Source organism: Nesoenas mayeri (genome assembly GCF_963082525.1).
Source record: "Nesoenas mayeri genome assembly, chromosome: 1".
Taxonomy (NCBI): domain Eukaryota; kingdom Metazoa; phylum Chordata; class Aves; order Columbiformes; family Columbidae; genus Nesoenas; species Nesoenas mayeri.
This window is the reverse complement of record NC_137541.1, coordinates 136530014-136547811: the sequence shown is the minus strand read 5'-3', so window position 1 is coordinate 136547811 and position 17798 is coordinate 136530014. Positions and strand designations below refer to the sequence as shown.

General features: G+C 36.6%; 1 protein-coding gene across 3 annotated transcripts in view; it reads right to left on the bottom strand.

Annotated features, from left to right (window-relative positions):
* Positions 1-1613: 1613 nt before the first annotated feature.
* Positions 1614-17798, bottom strand: part of USP25 (ubiquitin specific peptidase 25) — a 98285-nt gene continuing 82100 nt past the window's right edge. For 2 of the 3 annotated variants that reach the window (XM_080342513.1, XM_080342514.1), the window contains exons 19-24: positions 11102-11280; positions 10202-10280; positions 8307-8386; positions 3223-3346; positions 2351-2546; positions 1614-1913 (exon numbers count right to left, since the gene is read on the bottom strand). In XM_080342513.1, coding sequence (XP_080198639.1) covers positions 1741-1913; positions 2351-2546; positions 3223-3346; positions 8307-8386; positions 10202-10280; positions 11102-11280 — 831 coding nt within the window. In that variant the 3' untranslated portion in view covers positions 1614-1740. Of the gene's footprint in view, positions 1914-2350; positions 2547-3222; positions 3347-8306; positions 8387-10201; positions 10281-11101; positions 11281-14720; positions 14817-16663; positions 16778-17798 lie in introns of all 3 variants that reach the window. The other variant, XM_080342515.1, reaches the window with a different exon arrangement.

Genomic DNA, 17798 nt, shown 5'->3' with positions numbered 1-17798 from the left:
GTTCAAAACCTTGTTTAAAAATACACAATGCTAAGCGCAACAGATGCAAAAAGTGAAATCTCTTTAAAGGCATCTTCACCCTTTTCATATTATACATTTTTTTTTCCTTGAAAGATATTTCACACAACAATAATTTCAGACCTAATAAAAGACTCCTGAGCAGTATGGCACTTGTACGAGTTCAATATTCTTAAAAAAAGGATAGTTTGACAAAGTATGAAGCACTCCAATATTGAAAACAGTAAACAGTCCTAAAAAGATTCTGAATTGAAGACCATACTCTATTCACTGTATGTTGTGATCCAGCACGTCTCCAGAGTGAACAGCTTTCAAGACTGGTATATACTAAGACTGAATTCTGCCTCTTCATGCATATGAGCTGTCTATATTAATGCCCACCATATTTCTAGGTGGTCTGAACTCCTTCCCTCCCCTCTGTATTCTTTCATTAGTAGATAATTGGACAAACACGACCTGAAAGCCGGTAATGAGAAGTTGAGTGCTGCTCCAATAAAAACATACAAACAAATATTCACATAGTTTACTGTTCTAACACATGAAGTTCTCTATAAAGAGTAGGAATCAAAATAGTGTCAGGTAACAACATTCTTTTTCCACAAAATAATTAAGTTTCTTCATTAAAAGCAGACAGTATTTCAGTTCTACAAAAAAACCCCTACAGATCTTTTCTTTCACTTGCAATAGAAATTTAATTAGGGCAGACAAAGGATTTCTGAGATATTTTGTTGCAACAATAGCAACCCATTTCGAGTGAGGAATTTTAATAATGTTTTATTTCTGGTCACTTACATGACTAAAATACCAATTTTTTTTTAAAAAAAGGATTAATTCTTAAGCTTCACAAATTCAATTAAAAAAAAAAAATCTTTATTTCCTCTACTTAGATCAATTTCTAGAAATTTTGCTCAGAGGGTGTAATATATTTCTATTGAAAATACTTTTTTCTTCTTCTAATTTTTTTCTAAGAACAGAAGGAAGGTGCCGTTACTGTTTTGCTTCAGAAGCCAGTCCCTACTGTCAGAAAGGACTTGGCATGGCCACACACACAAAAGTGTTCAGGTGTAGTATCATACAGATCAGTAAAGAATTTACAAAACAACACAGTGTATAATACTGTGACAGTTTTTCCAACATATTCACATACAGTAATCTCTGACTACCTGCAACTAAACTGGCCATAAATCCTGAAGAATCTTGTCTATAAAATTGAGTAACCCATCAATATGCTGTACCTCTTCTAAAAATACCCGTATTTTACACTAATATACAAGGTATCTGCTTGCAAACACAGAAGTAGCCATAAATAAAACTTTATTCTTTCATTTCATTTACAAGCTACCAAGTACCATGTATTTACACAGTACTGGACACTTAAAGTAGTTGCAGTCACAAAATGATCCAGACAGCTGTTGATAAAGTAAAGGATCTCAAGATAAAAGCAAAGTAATACTGTAACAGATAAGTGGCAAAAAAGCAGTTTTGCCGTAATGATCAGACTTGCATGTTGTACCAATTCTGGTTGAAACAACTGAGCGCCATGCGATTCTCAGCTTTAACTGTTTTGCAGTCTGGCTAAAGTTTGTACAGTCATTTCTCTTTTGCAGTTATTAAAATAAAAAAAGTTAAAAACTATAGCAGCAACAAGCAAACCCTGTGACAGGAAGGCAAGGTTTAAGAACTAAAAAAGTTTATACAATGTGCTTAGGAAGGTTGCAAGATTTATCTTCCATCGGCTGGAGTTCGACTGAGTGACAACATAATTCGGGCGTATCTTTCACACAGTTCATGTGTGGAGTAGGAGGGTAACTTTGGCGGGTCATTGAAACCTTTAATCTCTGTAGAACAATCTAGCAGTTTTGGCAGGAAATCTGTCAGCTTTTCTTGCAAGTTTGCTGCAAATAAAACAAGAAGAACAAACATAAGCATTTACGCCTGTGTGTGGAATTCTTTTTCTGGCCAACATTGACTTTTTATTTATTGGTGAGTAGGAAGAAGAGGAGTTTCACTTGGAATAATTCACTTTCTTCAGGTCTGCCAGCAATAAACAGGACATACCAATTCCCAGTAAAATGTTAATATATAAGCCCCTTCAGATGGTCTATCACCACAAATGTTTTCCCATTCAAAAAGCATGTTTCCTTTAAGGCCTAATATGCCAGTGCAATATACAGAAAAACTCTTTATTTAAAAGTGTATGGGATTATTGAGAAGTCAGGATAGCCCAAAATACATTACCAAGACACAAAAGAGTCAATTCAAGACACAGAAAACATCACATTTATAAAAAGGGTGCACAAGGATCTTTTACCTTAATGAATAAATGACTTACGTTCCATTTCTTGTCCAAGATAGGAACACCAACGGTTTCTCATATCTTCCACAGCAACAATATCTTTTTCTTCCATTTCATCCACCAGTAGTAATGGCAAACATGGGACAATAAGCTCATTCATAATGATCAGGCCATTGTTTACTTCCTGATCATCTCCTGATTCAAACAGTGCTGCAGCATGTTCATTTAGTTTCTTCATAAACCACCACAAAAAAGGAAAGCCTTTAAGTATACAGCATTGTACATTCTACCATGCATCAGTTTGTTTTAAACCACAGTCTTCCTACAAAAATCTATCTTGTAATTTGTATTAACCACAGTTGCACTTTTAATGTTTACAGCAACGATGCATATACTTTATTAAACCACTTGATCTTGTGATATTCTTCAAGTGACTTCAGTTGATACCTGCAAACTGAACCTGTTCTTTTTAAAGACTGAGGTCCTCTCATCTGCTTTTGTTTCCTCACTATTTCTGTAAGTGACATAATCAAGGAAAAAACCCTTGTTTCTCGCTGATGCCTTTTCCAGTCTTTGTGTCTCTGTCAAATTGTGGCACCAGGGTGAATCTGCTCACCAAGACTGTGAAGTGTAGTTACCTGGCCCAGACACGCTGGCAGCCAGCGCACTATTTACAACCATAAAAATGATGGCTGATAATTCAAAAGAAAGTAATGGGAATAACATTTTCTTTCTTACTTTTGACTTTTTTCCTTACACAAGTCTGAAGCATTAACTTGCTAATGAAAGGGGTTTTTTGCTGGTTTTAGTTTGTTTTAAAATGATGGCAACACTCTTCTACTAATTACTTTTGTTAAAGCTAGGCAGCAAGTTCAACGTTTTTGAAACATACTTCAACCTTCACTTACTAGCAAACATTCTCGTCTGTAGTGAGATATCAGCTCTTCATCGTGCCCTCTGTACGGGCCTTTGGACAAGAGTTCTTTGTTATTCTGGTAAGCATAGATAAGGTAGAGCAAGGCTTCCATATAGCTAAAGTAAAGAAACAAAAACATTAGATACAACATCCAAGTACCACCTATTTCAAGCTAACTACTGTGTTCTTCACGAGGTAGTCAAAGAAGGGAAGTTACCTAATTCTACCCCTCCTCACCAATCTCTTCCTAACAGTGTTTTTTCTACCATTCAATTTTGTCTTTAATGCACATTAGAACAATTTATTTTATTATCAAGTTAGATCACTTGCACACAAAGTCTGCTCCAAAGCTCACTGAAACTGATGGATATCCTTTCACTCCAAAAATAGTTTTGGATTAGCCTTGAGTATACAGGAAAACCTAATTCTTCTTGCGTGCATTTATGTCACATAGGTTTGATCTTCTGTTACTACGTATATCTTGCTAGCATCCCACACCTTAGAAGATTTAAAGCTGTCACCCTACTTCTGAAAAATAAAATGCGAATTTTTAGCCTCACTAACTGTAAGTTCTTCCAAACTACTTAAGTCTAAAGTGATGGAAGCCACAATAGCATTTCAAAAGCAGAAGTGCCAAGAGACTCTCGATATTCCTTTCTTTAATCTAAATACAGAAGATAAACACATGCCTAATTGGTAAAGGATGAGCAACAGAGGACCTAAGAATCTAACAGTTAATAGTCAAGAGAGATCCCTTAACACAGAGATTAACAATCTCCTTTTACACTGCTGCAAACCATTTCCAGCAAACACCTTAAACTGTTAATTCTCTGACTTCCAGTTACGATAGACAGCCACTGAAAGCAGTTCAAGCAGCTACTCTAAAAACAAGCAGTTAGAAATCTCATTTTTATTCAAACTAAAAAAAAAAAAAATCTAGGAAGTGAAATTTCCTAATGGATCATTACAGTATGTTGTCTACTCACTCACTCGTAGTGAGAACAGGAGGTCACGGTTAAGGTTTAAACTACCAACCCCAAACCACTGAAGTGCTAAAAATTATGTGTGAGCACACACAGGGCACACCTGAAAAAAAAACATGTCAGAATTTTCCAAAGAAGACTTACAGTAGTGCCTCCCAATGAGATCACATAAAAAGAAGGGAAACAGCTACTTGAAATATCAATGGTTCCTTAAAGCTTTATCTTCTAATATACCTCTTTAGAAGAGCAACATGAAGCCCAACACAATAATTTCAGAATCTACTGTGAATTTATTTATTCCACCATGAGATCTGCTCAGTCACTTGCAATTCTAAATACATATTGCTTAAGTAATTAAGATATTACATTACGACTACAGTCACTATTTTCCACCTTTTGGTCCTCAAAATACAAAGCTCTGCTTTCATTAGAAGTCCTATTATCCTCTATTCAAGTCCATTTCTCCTGCCCATGAAAACTCTTCACACCACTGACCAAACAGCAGAAAACTTAATGTAGTAAGAAAGGGGAGAAGATGAGTGCAAAGAACTGGAATTGCTGGATATAAAGCCAGAGGAGCAGAACCTTCCCTCCTTTTCCTTTCTCAGTTATTTGTGAAAGTGCACGTTTAAATGACAGTGTCAACAACTCAGATGATCCAAATTAAAACTTGCTGCTGGTAGTGGCCTTAATCCCAGTCCCTCTCTTCCTGCTCCTTCCCCCCAGTTGTGTGACCTTTCCTTGAAACAACTGTAGTGCCATTTAACAGCAAAGAAAGCTATTTTAAACCACCGTTACTATACTTGCAAGCTTCGAGTTCTTAGATATCTCAAGAGACTAAGGAATACTACAACAGTGTCAATCAGCAAGCAAGTTATGCCCTTTCACACCTGAAGTGCATAAAAGCTGCAGCGTATGAAGCCTAAGCCTGAAAATCATAGATGCTGCCCACAGAATTATGGAGCTCACCGAGTCTAGGCTTTGGAAAACATGCAGAAAGCATAGGGCGGCTAAACTTCAGTGCTGCTTTGAAAAAGGCATTTTAGTTAAAACTGAAAAACTGTATTTGCTTTCCAAGAAACTTTAAAGGTAACTGCTAAAGTCTACAATTTGTTCACTTTTCAGATACTACCACACGAGTGAGCTGCAGGTAAAACTCCTGCCAAGGCTCATTAGCTGGCTGTGGTCACCTCAGCCAGAGCAGGCTACTTACTCTACAGTGCAGCCAGAGGAGATACACCTGAAACACCCCTTAATTCTCCACAGGGCCTAGTCAACCACCACAAGGAATCACAAATGATCACTGAAATTAGGCATGAAAAACATACACCAAACTACTTCTTGAATATTGATTTTGTGTTTGTCAAAGTACTATTACTTAAGGAAGTCGAAGACCACTAGGTATCAATTAGTGTTACTAAAACTACAAAAAGCTGATTGACTGAAGGAGATGGGTTTCTGAAAAAAAGGCTCAAAACAGTCCTGCGGATAAAGGCTGTGCTTCAATTAAGAAAGTTTATGTTTTAATAAATATTTTTAAATTTTTATGATTTCAGTATTAATAAGGGAATTGGAAGAGTTCTTCTATTTATTCTCACTTCCAGAATAAGGATGGTAGCACTGCCCTCTAGAGTGTACAAGATATGAACCTCATTAAATATTTCAGTCCTTTGGGAACCTGTAAGCTTCAATATGAGTGTGTAACTGCAACGGATGCCTTTAGAGCTATTCAGTGATACCCAGATCCCCACCCATCCTCTAGGCACACTCAGCTCTAGTCTTACTGCCTTTGTTATTAAATACCTCTTGAAGCATTTATGAAATTGCATTTCATATCGTTGTGTTTTGTTTGTTTATTTCTGACCAATATTAGAGTCGAGGGCTGGTCATTATAGGCTTGTTTTCCAAATTACAATAATGTTTCGTAAAAAATGCCTCACCCTAATTTTGCAAATTAATCTAAATAATGTAAAACTATACCAAAAACACTGTTTAGCATAGAGCAGAAACTTGTGCTTTCCTGCCTCCCGTTGGCATAATTGGAATGTATTACAATAGGAAGTGGACAAGTGAAAACACTGGTATTTTGCAGTTGAAGGAGCCATTTTGTAGTACCAGTGCCAAGGAACTTGAAGACCTTTCGTTCCTGCCTGCATGCTTAGAGCATGCATATCTCCAGGGGTAACAAGGAGGGTTCCTATATACCACACCGATGCCCGTGACATTTTTGCCACCTTAAGGGATCAAGCAACGCCAGAGTGTTTATTTTTCAAATAAGCCAGGCAGTCTTCTGACCAATCTTTGTACATAAGCTGTTTAAGACTGACAAAGTAGCACATTGCAATTTAAGTTACTGATGAACGTGCTATTTATTACATGTTAGCGACCAGAAGACAAACCAAGACTATGGGCTCATTGTATTAGCCACTTTAGAAACACATAGCTTGTCACAAAGACAAGGTAGTGTCATTTCCAATCAACTATCCTGTTTTGTTTCAGGCCTTTCTTCTTTGTGAACATACAAGACAAGAAAGAGAAATATGAAGCAGCTCACTACATAGCCTAGAGACAAAAAAATAAATTTGATTCTCACTATAATTTCATCACCTACTGTGTTATACATTGTCCTGGTTTCGGCCGGGATAGAGTTAATTTTCTGTCTATGAGCTGTGTTTTGGATTTAGTATGAGAAGAATGTTGATAACACACTGATGCTGCTTTGGTTGTTGTCAGTAGTCCAGGCCTCTTTTGGCTTCCCATCCTCGTCCAGGTGCACAAGAAGCTGGGAGGGGGCACGGCCAGGACAAGGTGGCCAAAGGGGTGTTCCTTACTGCATGATGTCATGCTCAGTATATAAACTGGACTTAGCCAAGGGGCAAATATCACTGCTCTGGCATGGTCAGGCTATCAGTGCAGCAGGCAGGGAGCAATTGCATTGTGTATTACTTGGTTTATATTTTCTATTATAATTTTATCTTCCTATTAAACTGTTCTTAACTCACAAGTTGCTGTTTATTTGTTCTGTGGGGTTGTGTTTGTTTTTTTTTGTTTTTTTTGTTTGTTTGTTTTTTGTTCTTTGTAATTTGTTTGTTGGGGTTTTTTGTTGTTGTTTTGGTGCAGGGTTTGTTTGTTTGTTTTCTGATCCCTTCCCCCACATCCGCCTGAGCAGCTGCGCAGTACTAGTTGCCCGTTAAACCATGACATACATGAAAAAAATCAGTGATTGACTACAAAACTGTTTTCACTATCAAAAAGTTTTATTGTGATAGCTCAATTTTCACACCACAGATGTCAGCCACTGGATATTCTGCAGCTAATAATTTCATTCTTTTGGCTGGGCATCGGAGCAAGAAGTACTTTTGAACAATTCTATTTCAAAGGCTGCTCTGCAGAATGTTTTGAAGCATCTGTACTGTAATCACTATCATGTTGAATGTAATAGATCAAAGAATAGATTTTAGCTGCATTAAGTACACAAATGTCACCAATTTTATATAGCCACAATTCCTGACTTGGTTCAAAATGAGAAGGAAATGAATCACCACTGCCTCACGGAGCTATGAAGAATCAGCTACAACTATGATATTTGAGGAAAACTATAATCCATAACTATGGGTTTTTTTCCTGACCTTTAAAGCCCATCACAGGTGGATTTTTGGCTCAAACAAATGCAGAAGGCTCAACTTTGCTGCTGTGGGAAGTCCCAATAAAAAGCCAGATAAGACAGGGACCTGACTGACTGTGATTGCTGATGAAAGCAGATAAATGTATGTGCATATGTGGTGACAGAGAAGATTTTTATGGCTGAGGGATATCCAGAGCACTTAGAGTAGGAGAGAAGGAATATGGGTGCACTTGAAGGGTGTTCTGAAAAGAGTCCATGGCTTGGTAAGAGATTGGAAACTGAGAATAGGAAGTTGCAGGAAACTTTGATGGAGTTGCAAGACTGAAAACATTAATGGTCTGAATAAATGCTTAACTAAAATGAAGAACACATTAAACAATTCTTAATTTAAAAAATAGCTTTATGTATCAATATTACACTTTAACTTCAAATTGCTCTACTGTATTTGAGTTTTATACTAGCACTTACCTCTTTTTCTGGAAAAACTCCAGTCCTACCATGAGAAACATGGTTGTTTCCCTGAAATTTCTATAGTCTTGATGCCATCTCTGCATATAAGAAAGGGTACATAGAATTTCATTCATGAACATGAAATACATTTATTTATCTTCACACACTCTTTACTTAGTGCTGAATACTCACATAAGTGCTAAGGACCCCTAATAAGTTTGTGTGTGTGGAAAGTCTGCCTGAATACCCCCCTCCATCAACAAAAAGAAAATCCTGCAATATCTAAAATATTAGATTAGATTACTTTTACAGAATGTGTTACTATTTGAAAGGAACATAAAGCATCCTTGGAGAACCATGGTCAGAATTATGAGATCCCCTTTTTCCTCTCAAAAAGAGTTGAGAAGCTAATAGCCTTTTTTTTCCTTCCCTACGTTACACTCAGTTATTTACTCAGAAAGTATCAGAAAGCTTTTTCATACACTAAATATTAAGCTTAACTTTCAATATAGGATTGACATAGAAAAAGCCTGAACATTTCACATGAGAAGTGACAAAAAAACATATACAATACAGCCTGTGGAGATGTTTATATTGAAGCAAAACATCTTACTGCATCACTATTTATACCAAGTGGCTACTAGTAAACTTTACAGGTAAATGCTCTAAGTGAGAAAGGCGCTGTTACTGCAGTTGGTTAATAGCCAAATTTCAACTGCTCATTAAATATGAAATAGGGGACAGCATCCCATAATACACAGCCACTTACAGAATTAACACAATAGCATGAGAAAGGATCCATGAAATGCCAACTCACTATGTAGGACAAATATTGACACAATCTTTGGAGAAACCACCACCTATCTGCTTCAAGAGCTAAAAAAAGTGGCACTTGTCTGCAGGTGAATAGAAGACACTCCCACTCCCTCACTCTTAAAGCTAAGTCCAGAATTGTTTATTCTACCTGTGTAATGCCAGTCAGAAAATGGTAAAATATTGAGTCTTGCACAGTCTAAAAAATGCAATGGAAATTCCACTATAAGAGTCACAGGCTGGGGAGGACACACTGTAAAGTAGTAACATCTACTGTAGGTCCTGAACATAGTAAAAAGAGATGGCAGATATTTTTCATTTGGTTTGTTGAGGGGAAGATAGCTGCCTTAGTTCTCCTGAACAAGCTGGACCTAATAGCAAAACACTGAGGTCTAAGTGGTGTGCTGGAATCTGACTAGGATGTAAATATCCACTGCTAAGATGCTTTAATGAACAGTGTTATATAGAGCTGAAACCAGTGCTGTAAAAGCAGCTACAGACTTAGCTTTAAATATGAGATGAGTTATTCTGGCAAATATTAGTCACAATTATTTAATGGCTGAGATTTGCTTTTTTCTTCCTTAATAGTTCTTCTAAATAGCACAAGAGGAAAAATCAAATGCATACACTGGTTACGTATGGTCTCAGCAAAAAAAAATTAAAAAATAATAATCTGGTGCTTGTAAGAAAAAGGGAATGGCTGCAGAGATGGCTGGAAGAAAAGCACAAATAGGACTGTGCCCTTGACCCAGTTCTCAAGATGCGTAAGGCTGATCTTAGACCACTCTCACTCCTTCACTGCTGGCTGTTTCTGACTGCAGAAAGCCAGTTGGCTCACGTGGTGATAAATTACAAAATATTAGTGATGACGGGACGCATTAAGCAGTAAAGGACAGACTCGATGTTTATGGTTCAAGTCAAATTTGACCTTAGAATTACAGCTTTAGATCAACTGATCAGAACAGCCTTTCTACAAACAAATGGTCTTTCAACAACCAGTTTTAACTTCTCAGCATATGAGAAAATCTTTGAAGACAAAATTCAGCTTACTGACAACTATTTCAGGTTACAGTTTAATTTAAAGCCTAAAAAATACTGACCTCATATTCTTCCATGTTTACTTCATCTGGCTTTATCATTTCAAGTTTAGATTGAGCAACCTTCATTATGTTACGGCACCTTACAAAAAGCAACAAAAAATCATGGAAGATTACTGGAAATTAGCAAAGCATATTATCGATACAAAGACAGCAGCCTCGAAGAGTATAAGCTACAGTCTTATGCAAAACAGTATGAAAACACTGTGGAAAATATGCTTTTTATTATGCATGGTATAATCAGCAGAGGAGGTCATACTGTTGAAGTATGTGTGATAGAGGCCTGTGCTATCTAAGAATTACTTCTTGTTTTATTTTGCTAAATTGCCACATTTCTCAGTCTTTTTACTTTGAAGTTCAGATGGCTTGAAACTCTCAGATATTTACTTTGCAAAAGTAACATTAGAGGATTATTCACTATACAGCAATCAGACTAATGTAAGTAAATATATGGAATTTTGAGTGGAAAAGAGATAGTGTCTTACATTCAGGTAAGTTACCCAACTAGCTTGGTGTCCCATTTCAGAAGATGGCAAGGCTTTGCTGTCTACTGCTGGCTTTCAGGCCAGTGAAGAAAAGCAAATTACACAGCCTTTCCCAGTGTTTTGAAAGAAGGTACAGAAACCTATGTGTAAAATCATGAAGAAACCCTCAGTATTTCGCCTTATTTCATACTGACAGAAACTTAAATTTGTTTACTCTTTTCATAGAGATTTTATGAAGATGATAATTTTCACAAAATTATTCTTCCATACGTTTTATACTTGCAAGCTATTAACTAGAAAAGAAAGACAAACACACCAGCCTTCCCTCTATTACGTGTATTATCTGAATACGAAGGGGCATCTCCACCATCAGAGAATGTATGTGAGCACAAGAAATGAGACAAGCAGATCTTATTACCTTTCATCAAAGCTAAGATTGTGATCTCCGAACTGTTCCAGTAACGTTCTCTCAATTATCTTCTTTGGTGCCTGGTTTTGGATGAAGTAAACAATTGCATGACGCAAACGGTAATCACATTCAGGCGGTGGATCTTCCTGGGCTAATTTTAGCAGTCGTGTGTATTCCAATTTAATTGCCTAAATAATTTTAAAAATGTACATTATTCTTTCTGGCTTTTAACTCATACACATCACAGATACTAAGAGAATAATTCAAGTCCCACAGCCCTTTGTCTACAAAATAATTTTTAGTAAGTCCACACTCCACCCTTGTTATCAATGCCGAACTACATTAAAAACCAGACAAACGGTGAAGTTATTCCTCTCTCTCCCCGATTAAGGCAGCCAAAATCCCAGGTAGAGTTTTACTCCAAAAGCAATATCAATCCTGTGCTAGGTCCCCCTGAGAAAAGGTTTATCCAGTCCCTAGAAAGGCCTCTTTTAAGAATTTACAGTCCAAAAGCAGTATAGGATTCCAGACACTTAACTTAAAAGAATCTTCTAATTTCTCATAAGGTAAAAAAGGTACCTCTAACAGATAGTTAAGATTCAAATACATGAATAAAACAAATTCTACAGAAAGCTTCAACAACATTCATGATTCTGGAAACGCTAAGTGAGAATGGAAAATGTCTTTCAATAAAAATCAAATTGTAGGATTTCTAAAGAAAACAATACTTCAATACGAATAGTATTAGTCCTCCATAGGGCAGGATGAACTCCTCACTGAAGATTTTAGATTGAATTTAGAGGTCACCAGAAGTCTTTACTTTTCTAGCTTTGCTAGCACACTAGATTTTAATGGGCATCATCTGTTACATTCATTAGATCTTACTCACTGAAACTATACAGCACAAGTGGAACAAAAAAAAATGAGAAAATTTGTGACAATCATTAATATGTTCCATAATTTATCTCTCAAAATAGGAAGGTGATGAGATTGTTTGCCCACACTACATGTCAGCTTGAAACAAATGGCTTAACACAGTAACTTCACATATCACCAAAGTTTCAATACAACATATGCACAAAATAGAGCTCCAAAGCAGGCAGAAAAATACCCTGTTCAATATTTCAAATTTCTTTATGTCGAAATACCTGGCAGCAGCATACTTCAGGTTTAACTATCAGAAATTTGGGCTCCTGTTCTCTAAAACATATTTTGTTGCAAGTCTAAACATGTGGGTAGGATACTGTTCATACAGGCTTAAACACAGAGCATGGGGAGAACTTCAAAACTTAAGAGAAAGTTCTGCATCAGTATTTTTAAATACTAATCATAAGCACTATCAATAAAAAGGAAGTTTGGAAGAACTGATTATAAATATCAAAAGCCACAGAGAGTTTCTATTGTTTTACATGATAAGGAGTTCTGCCATTAGAAAACCAACACAGATAACTACGCAATTAAACCCTGTTTATTGGGGTAGGCCAGAAGCAAAAAGCAATTGCTATTAGACACTTAATTTCTCAGGGAATTACTTAGAAGCATGAAAAAATGCACCGCAAAAACCTATATTTCCATATACAAACAAAATGAAATGGTACATTACAGATTCAGAAATCCTACACACAATGAAAAATAAGACTTTCTTTACACAGAACACAGGAAAAAAAGGGCGGTAGAAAAAAGTATTACATGCTTTCACTTTCTTACTGAGAATGTTATAGAAAGATCTCAAGGCAAACATTCTGCAAGGAATGGTCTATAAAGTTTAAAGAAGGATAAGTGGAAGAGGACATTAGGCAAGAAATATCTCAACAGGTTTGTATTAGTCACATCTCAGGCCGGAGATCTAAAGGTGGAGTGAAATCTTGGCAGTGAGAATGACCCATATCAAGTGAGGTTTACCTGCGTTACACTAAAGCAAAGATATCATAGAAAAAACCTCACAATTTAAACACTCGTTTTATAAAAAACAAACACGTGAAGAAACCTGGAGTATTAAAAAAAAACGAAAACCAAAAAAAAACGACACAGAAGCTTTTACAATAAGTGTATGGAATAACGTGAGATTTCAACTGATACATTTCAAAACATGAATTTTGTCACTAAGTAGGACCACTTCACCTGCATACGCATTCCTGAAAAATGAAGCATGTTGCACGTCATCTAAGTTATCGCAAACATGATTCAGCAGAAAATGAGTAAGGGAACTTTTCTGTTCTCCAACAATTTAGTGTCAGAACATTTTCTTATGCAAAGAAAAGTTCTGTCCCCCACAAAGTGAAAATGTTTAAGCATTCAAAATTAAAGACCTAAAAATATTTCAACTGAGCATTGTTTTGATAACTACGAAGCACTAAATATAATTTTATTTTGAACTGCATTTCTGTTTTAAAAATCATCAAAATACTCTTCATATTTTAAAAATAATTCAGTGTAATTAACCTTTCTGGTACAGAGTTCAATTTATTTAAATAAACATTTTCTTTTACAACTAAAAAAAGACTGACAGCTTTTCATTATGTTATGAATTTGGAAAAAACCCAGCACTGAATCCCAAACAAAACCTGTATCACTGAACAGAGACTATGGCAGGTGTCTCTCCATTCCCTGAGAGCAGGCACAGTTTACAGAGACAGCCCTGCAAATAACTGTTATGGTTATAACATTTCTCTATGTACGCATTACAAAACGCCGCAAAAATCAGACAAACAAAGCAACCCATGAGATTTCAATTTGCTTACCAAGAGGTCAGAAAATTTTTTGTTGTTGATGGTGGGGGGTGTTTGCGTTTTGGTTCGTTGGTGGTTATTTGTTTGCTGTTCTTCTGTTTCTTTTGGTTTTTACAATTTTTTCTAATGCAACTATACCAGAATTAAGTAGCAAATAGATTGCTACCCAACAACAGGCAAGAAACTTCTCCCCCCACTTCAAATCACATTTGAGAGGATTTTACATCATGTCAAAATAATTCCCTTTCTAATACCACGAAAATCCAAAAGATCGTGAGCTAGAAATGCTCAGAAGTTTGTGTATTTAAAAAGACTAACACATTTTTAAATCTCGTATCATTGTGAAGAGTAATAGCCACAAAATCCTAATGTCTAATTCCCAGTAATAAAACACTGCATAAATAAATAGTATGGACATCCATGCAATTATACAAAAGAAAGTAATTCAGATTTACTAAAAATCTTTTAAGGAGTACAAACCAAGAATATCTCTTCAAAATAAACAACAAATGACTACACTGATGTTCCTTGGTAAAAAAATCACGTCCTAAACTGCCTAGCAAAGGTATGTTTTTTGTTACTAACAGGGGGAAAGGAAAAACAGAACATATTCTTACTGATTACACATCTAGGTTTCATGTTACTTGCTACTATTCTTAGAAAGGTAGAATGCAGAAAGGTACATAAGCTATTCATATCAAGGCAGTGTATTGGCTCAATCAACAGGGAAAGAGCTAGCTGGTTCTGGTTTTCAAGGGAGAAATACCTAAACGAAGGATTGATATTATAGAAGAGTTGCGTATAAATGGTGGAACAGTCTTAATATGCAAAGGGTGGAGGGAGAAGGGATATCTAACAAGACACGTCAGAGGAGAAAAAGTTGAAAATGTTAGTTGTACCTTAAAGAACCCTGCTTCTGGCCCACACCTGTCATAAACATTCCTGGCTTTACCTATAGCCATGATAATACCTTGCATGTTCGGGGTCAGCATGACCTGCCACAAGGGATTTAAGGTAAAAGTTTTGAATGATTAATATCTTAATGACCAAATTCAAAATGCTTTTAGTCTCATGCAAGAGAAAAAGCAACTTAACGCATGCATACATTGAAGTGTCACATTTCAATGCAGATCCAGTGTGCACATTCTGCAAACTAGTCATGGCATGTGTGTATATTTTTACTGTAACAATATATGATTAAAGGAAGCTTATAAAAAAATAGAAGAACTATGCCAAATACAATTTAAAAGTTACATGGTCAAAACTTCCCAGGAAAGGAACATGCATCGTTCAGCATTAGTATCCATCAGAAACTGCATACTGAATGAGTGCTACCCGTGGCCACCAAACGATACAAAAAGTTTCATGTAGAAAAATCACCCAATCACACTTCATATATACCATACTAAAACCATCATAAACTACACTGCCTGTAGTTTATGTGTATTTCAGTAACAAAAGAAGGGACCCATTGCTGCAAATGCAATTGGTCCCTGAAGCATCTGCAGACTTGTTCTTAAAAATGAAATGCACAACATTTAACAAACACAAAGCCAAACATAAGACACACATCTCACAGCTATCCCCATCAGTTATATACAAACAATTTGACCTTTCTGAGCAATGTAGATGTATCTTTTCCCCTTTTTTGTTTGTAAGCAAAGAAAAACAGTCCCTCTTGCCCTGCTCAATGTATAACTGGCACAGTAACAAAAGAAGACCCCTAAACTCTCCAGAAGTTCCCCACACATAAGAATAACATTAAGGCAAAAGTGAACACACACACACACAAAAATAGAGAAGAAAGACAATGGCATGGGGACAACACACGGGGGAAGGAGACACACACAAAAACCCAAACAAACAAAAAGCAGGCCATTAGGTGAGGCTAAATCCCCATGTCTTTAACAGCGGAAACTACACATCTGTGAGAAGCTGAATTCAGTGTGACAATGTCAATTAAATAATTTTATTCCCCATCCCATGCTCCCAGTTACAATTGGTCACAATTACAGGGCAGAATGACCTGAAATATCCATTTGCACTAGGGAAGCAAGTGCCTCCCATAGTCCACCAAGAAGGCACGTTCGGACACCTCAGAACATAGGCTGCACCAACACTGCCCCCAACCAAAACAAACATGGGGTCAGCAGTGTCAAGGCAGGACAGATGGATGACCGGGCAGTGTTGCTTGCTGCTGCTAAAATAGGGCAGCAGAAAATAATGTGTCTCAGGATAACATGGGCCTTTCATGTGTTCCTCAAGTAGTATCAGGTACAGGCACCACCCTGCGTCTGAACCGTGAAAAAAATAATTTTTCTAATTTTTTTTCCTTAAACTTTGGAAGAGTCAGCTCCACCAGCCATATCAGTTTCAAGTTATTTCCACAGATAATTTAATCCCTGAGGTCTGAAAAGCTTAACCTTGGCAAATAAGGGATCAGACTTGAACACCAGCTTTACTGAACTGACAAGAAAGCACAAACATTAAGAACATCACTCACTACACTGTCACTTTTTAAATAAAGTTGTAGTCCACAGTCTATCACCAGCATTTCAAAGGCTATCTGGCCTAACGCAAACATTCAACTTCCAGAGCTAAAAAGACAAATATACCTCCAGTGTAAACGGTAACATGCAAAGCGTGCCCGATTAGAGTAGCTATTGCTTTCCTTTCATATTTCATTACAAATTAAGTCATTGTTAAGGTCACAAATTGCTAAGCATTTAGTTTTGCAAAAATCTGTTAGGTGTCACGATGTGCAAACATGCCAAAAATTCTCATCAGGCAGCACAAGAAAGCACCGAGGAGGAGTGGTGCACACAATTGCAATCAAATGTACCTCATCGTCATAACCCCCCTCCTCTGACTCAATCACAAAAGTCCCTACATCAGGAATCGCCACCTCTACAACTCGCTGGTTAGGAGCTGGTTGAGCTGGGCCATTATCAGAGCTCTGCAGAAGAAAATCATTATCAGTATGTGTGTGTGGGGGAAATAAAAAAATAATCAGAAAAAAAGACAAATTACAGTGACACGCAAACTGACAGGCTGCTCAAGTAAAATGATGTGCACTGCCGAAGTTCTGAAAAAAACCTATAAATTCCACTTATGTTCTCTAACTACTTACAGTTTCTTAATTTAAGCAGTACATTTTAAAATTAAGCCTTTACTATTAAAATATTTCATTCATCCTTTATTCACTAATTACATCTTTACAGGTTAGTATGCCAGTATTGCAACTCTTAACATCCATTACAAATTTAAGGCAGTTGTTAAAGGATAAGCCTGTGAACCACCACTTCTTTTCATACATTCCACAAAAAAATTACTAAATACAACTGAAGTATCTGATGAGTGCATAATAAGGGATGGCAAGAAGCCAAAGGCTAACATTTCCTGATGCTCTGAGAAAAAATTAAAAAGCCTCTAGCAAGTAAGATATTTGAAAGTATATTTAAAGGCGCGTTGCATTGAACAGGTTTATTTTTTATCTTTTTAGAAAAGTAATTAGACAGAAAATCAGGGGAAGATTATGTTAGTCACTGAAATTCTTGCTATGTTAAAGTAAGTTTTAAACAACAACACAGACTAATCTCTGCTCCTATGGCCCATCATTGCAAAACAGTCAGTTTACAACATTTTCAGACCTTAAACCTTGATTCTAATCTAAGCAGCGTGCCATGCTAATTGTTTTACAACTATTACAATAGTCTCATTTTATAACAAAGATTGCATAAACACATACAGTATCTATTTACAGCCAGCACTGTATAAATACAAAGGGAGGCTGTGCAGAGGGTAGAAAAAAAGGACAAAAGGGCAGAAAATGGACACAAATGATCATGTGGTCACGAACTTACACTCCTATCTGTTACATGTTCTGATGTCAGCTTTCCTTCTTTTAAAATGGATAAATAAAAAGTGAAGGAAAGGAATATATGCCTGCATGTCAGAATGCACATGGAAACAATAAT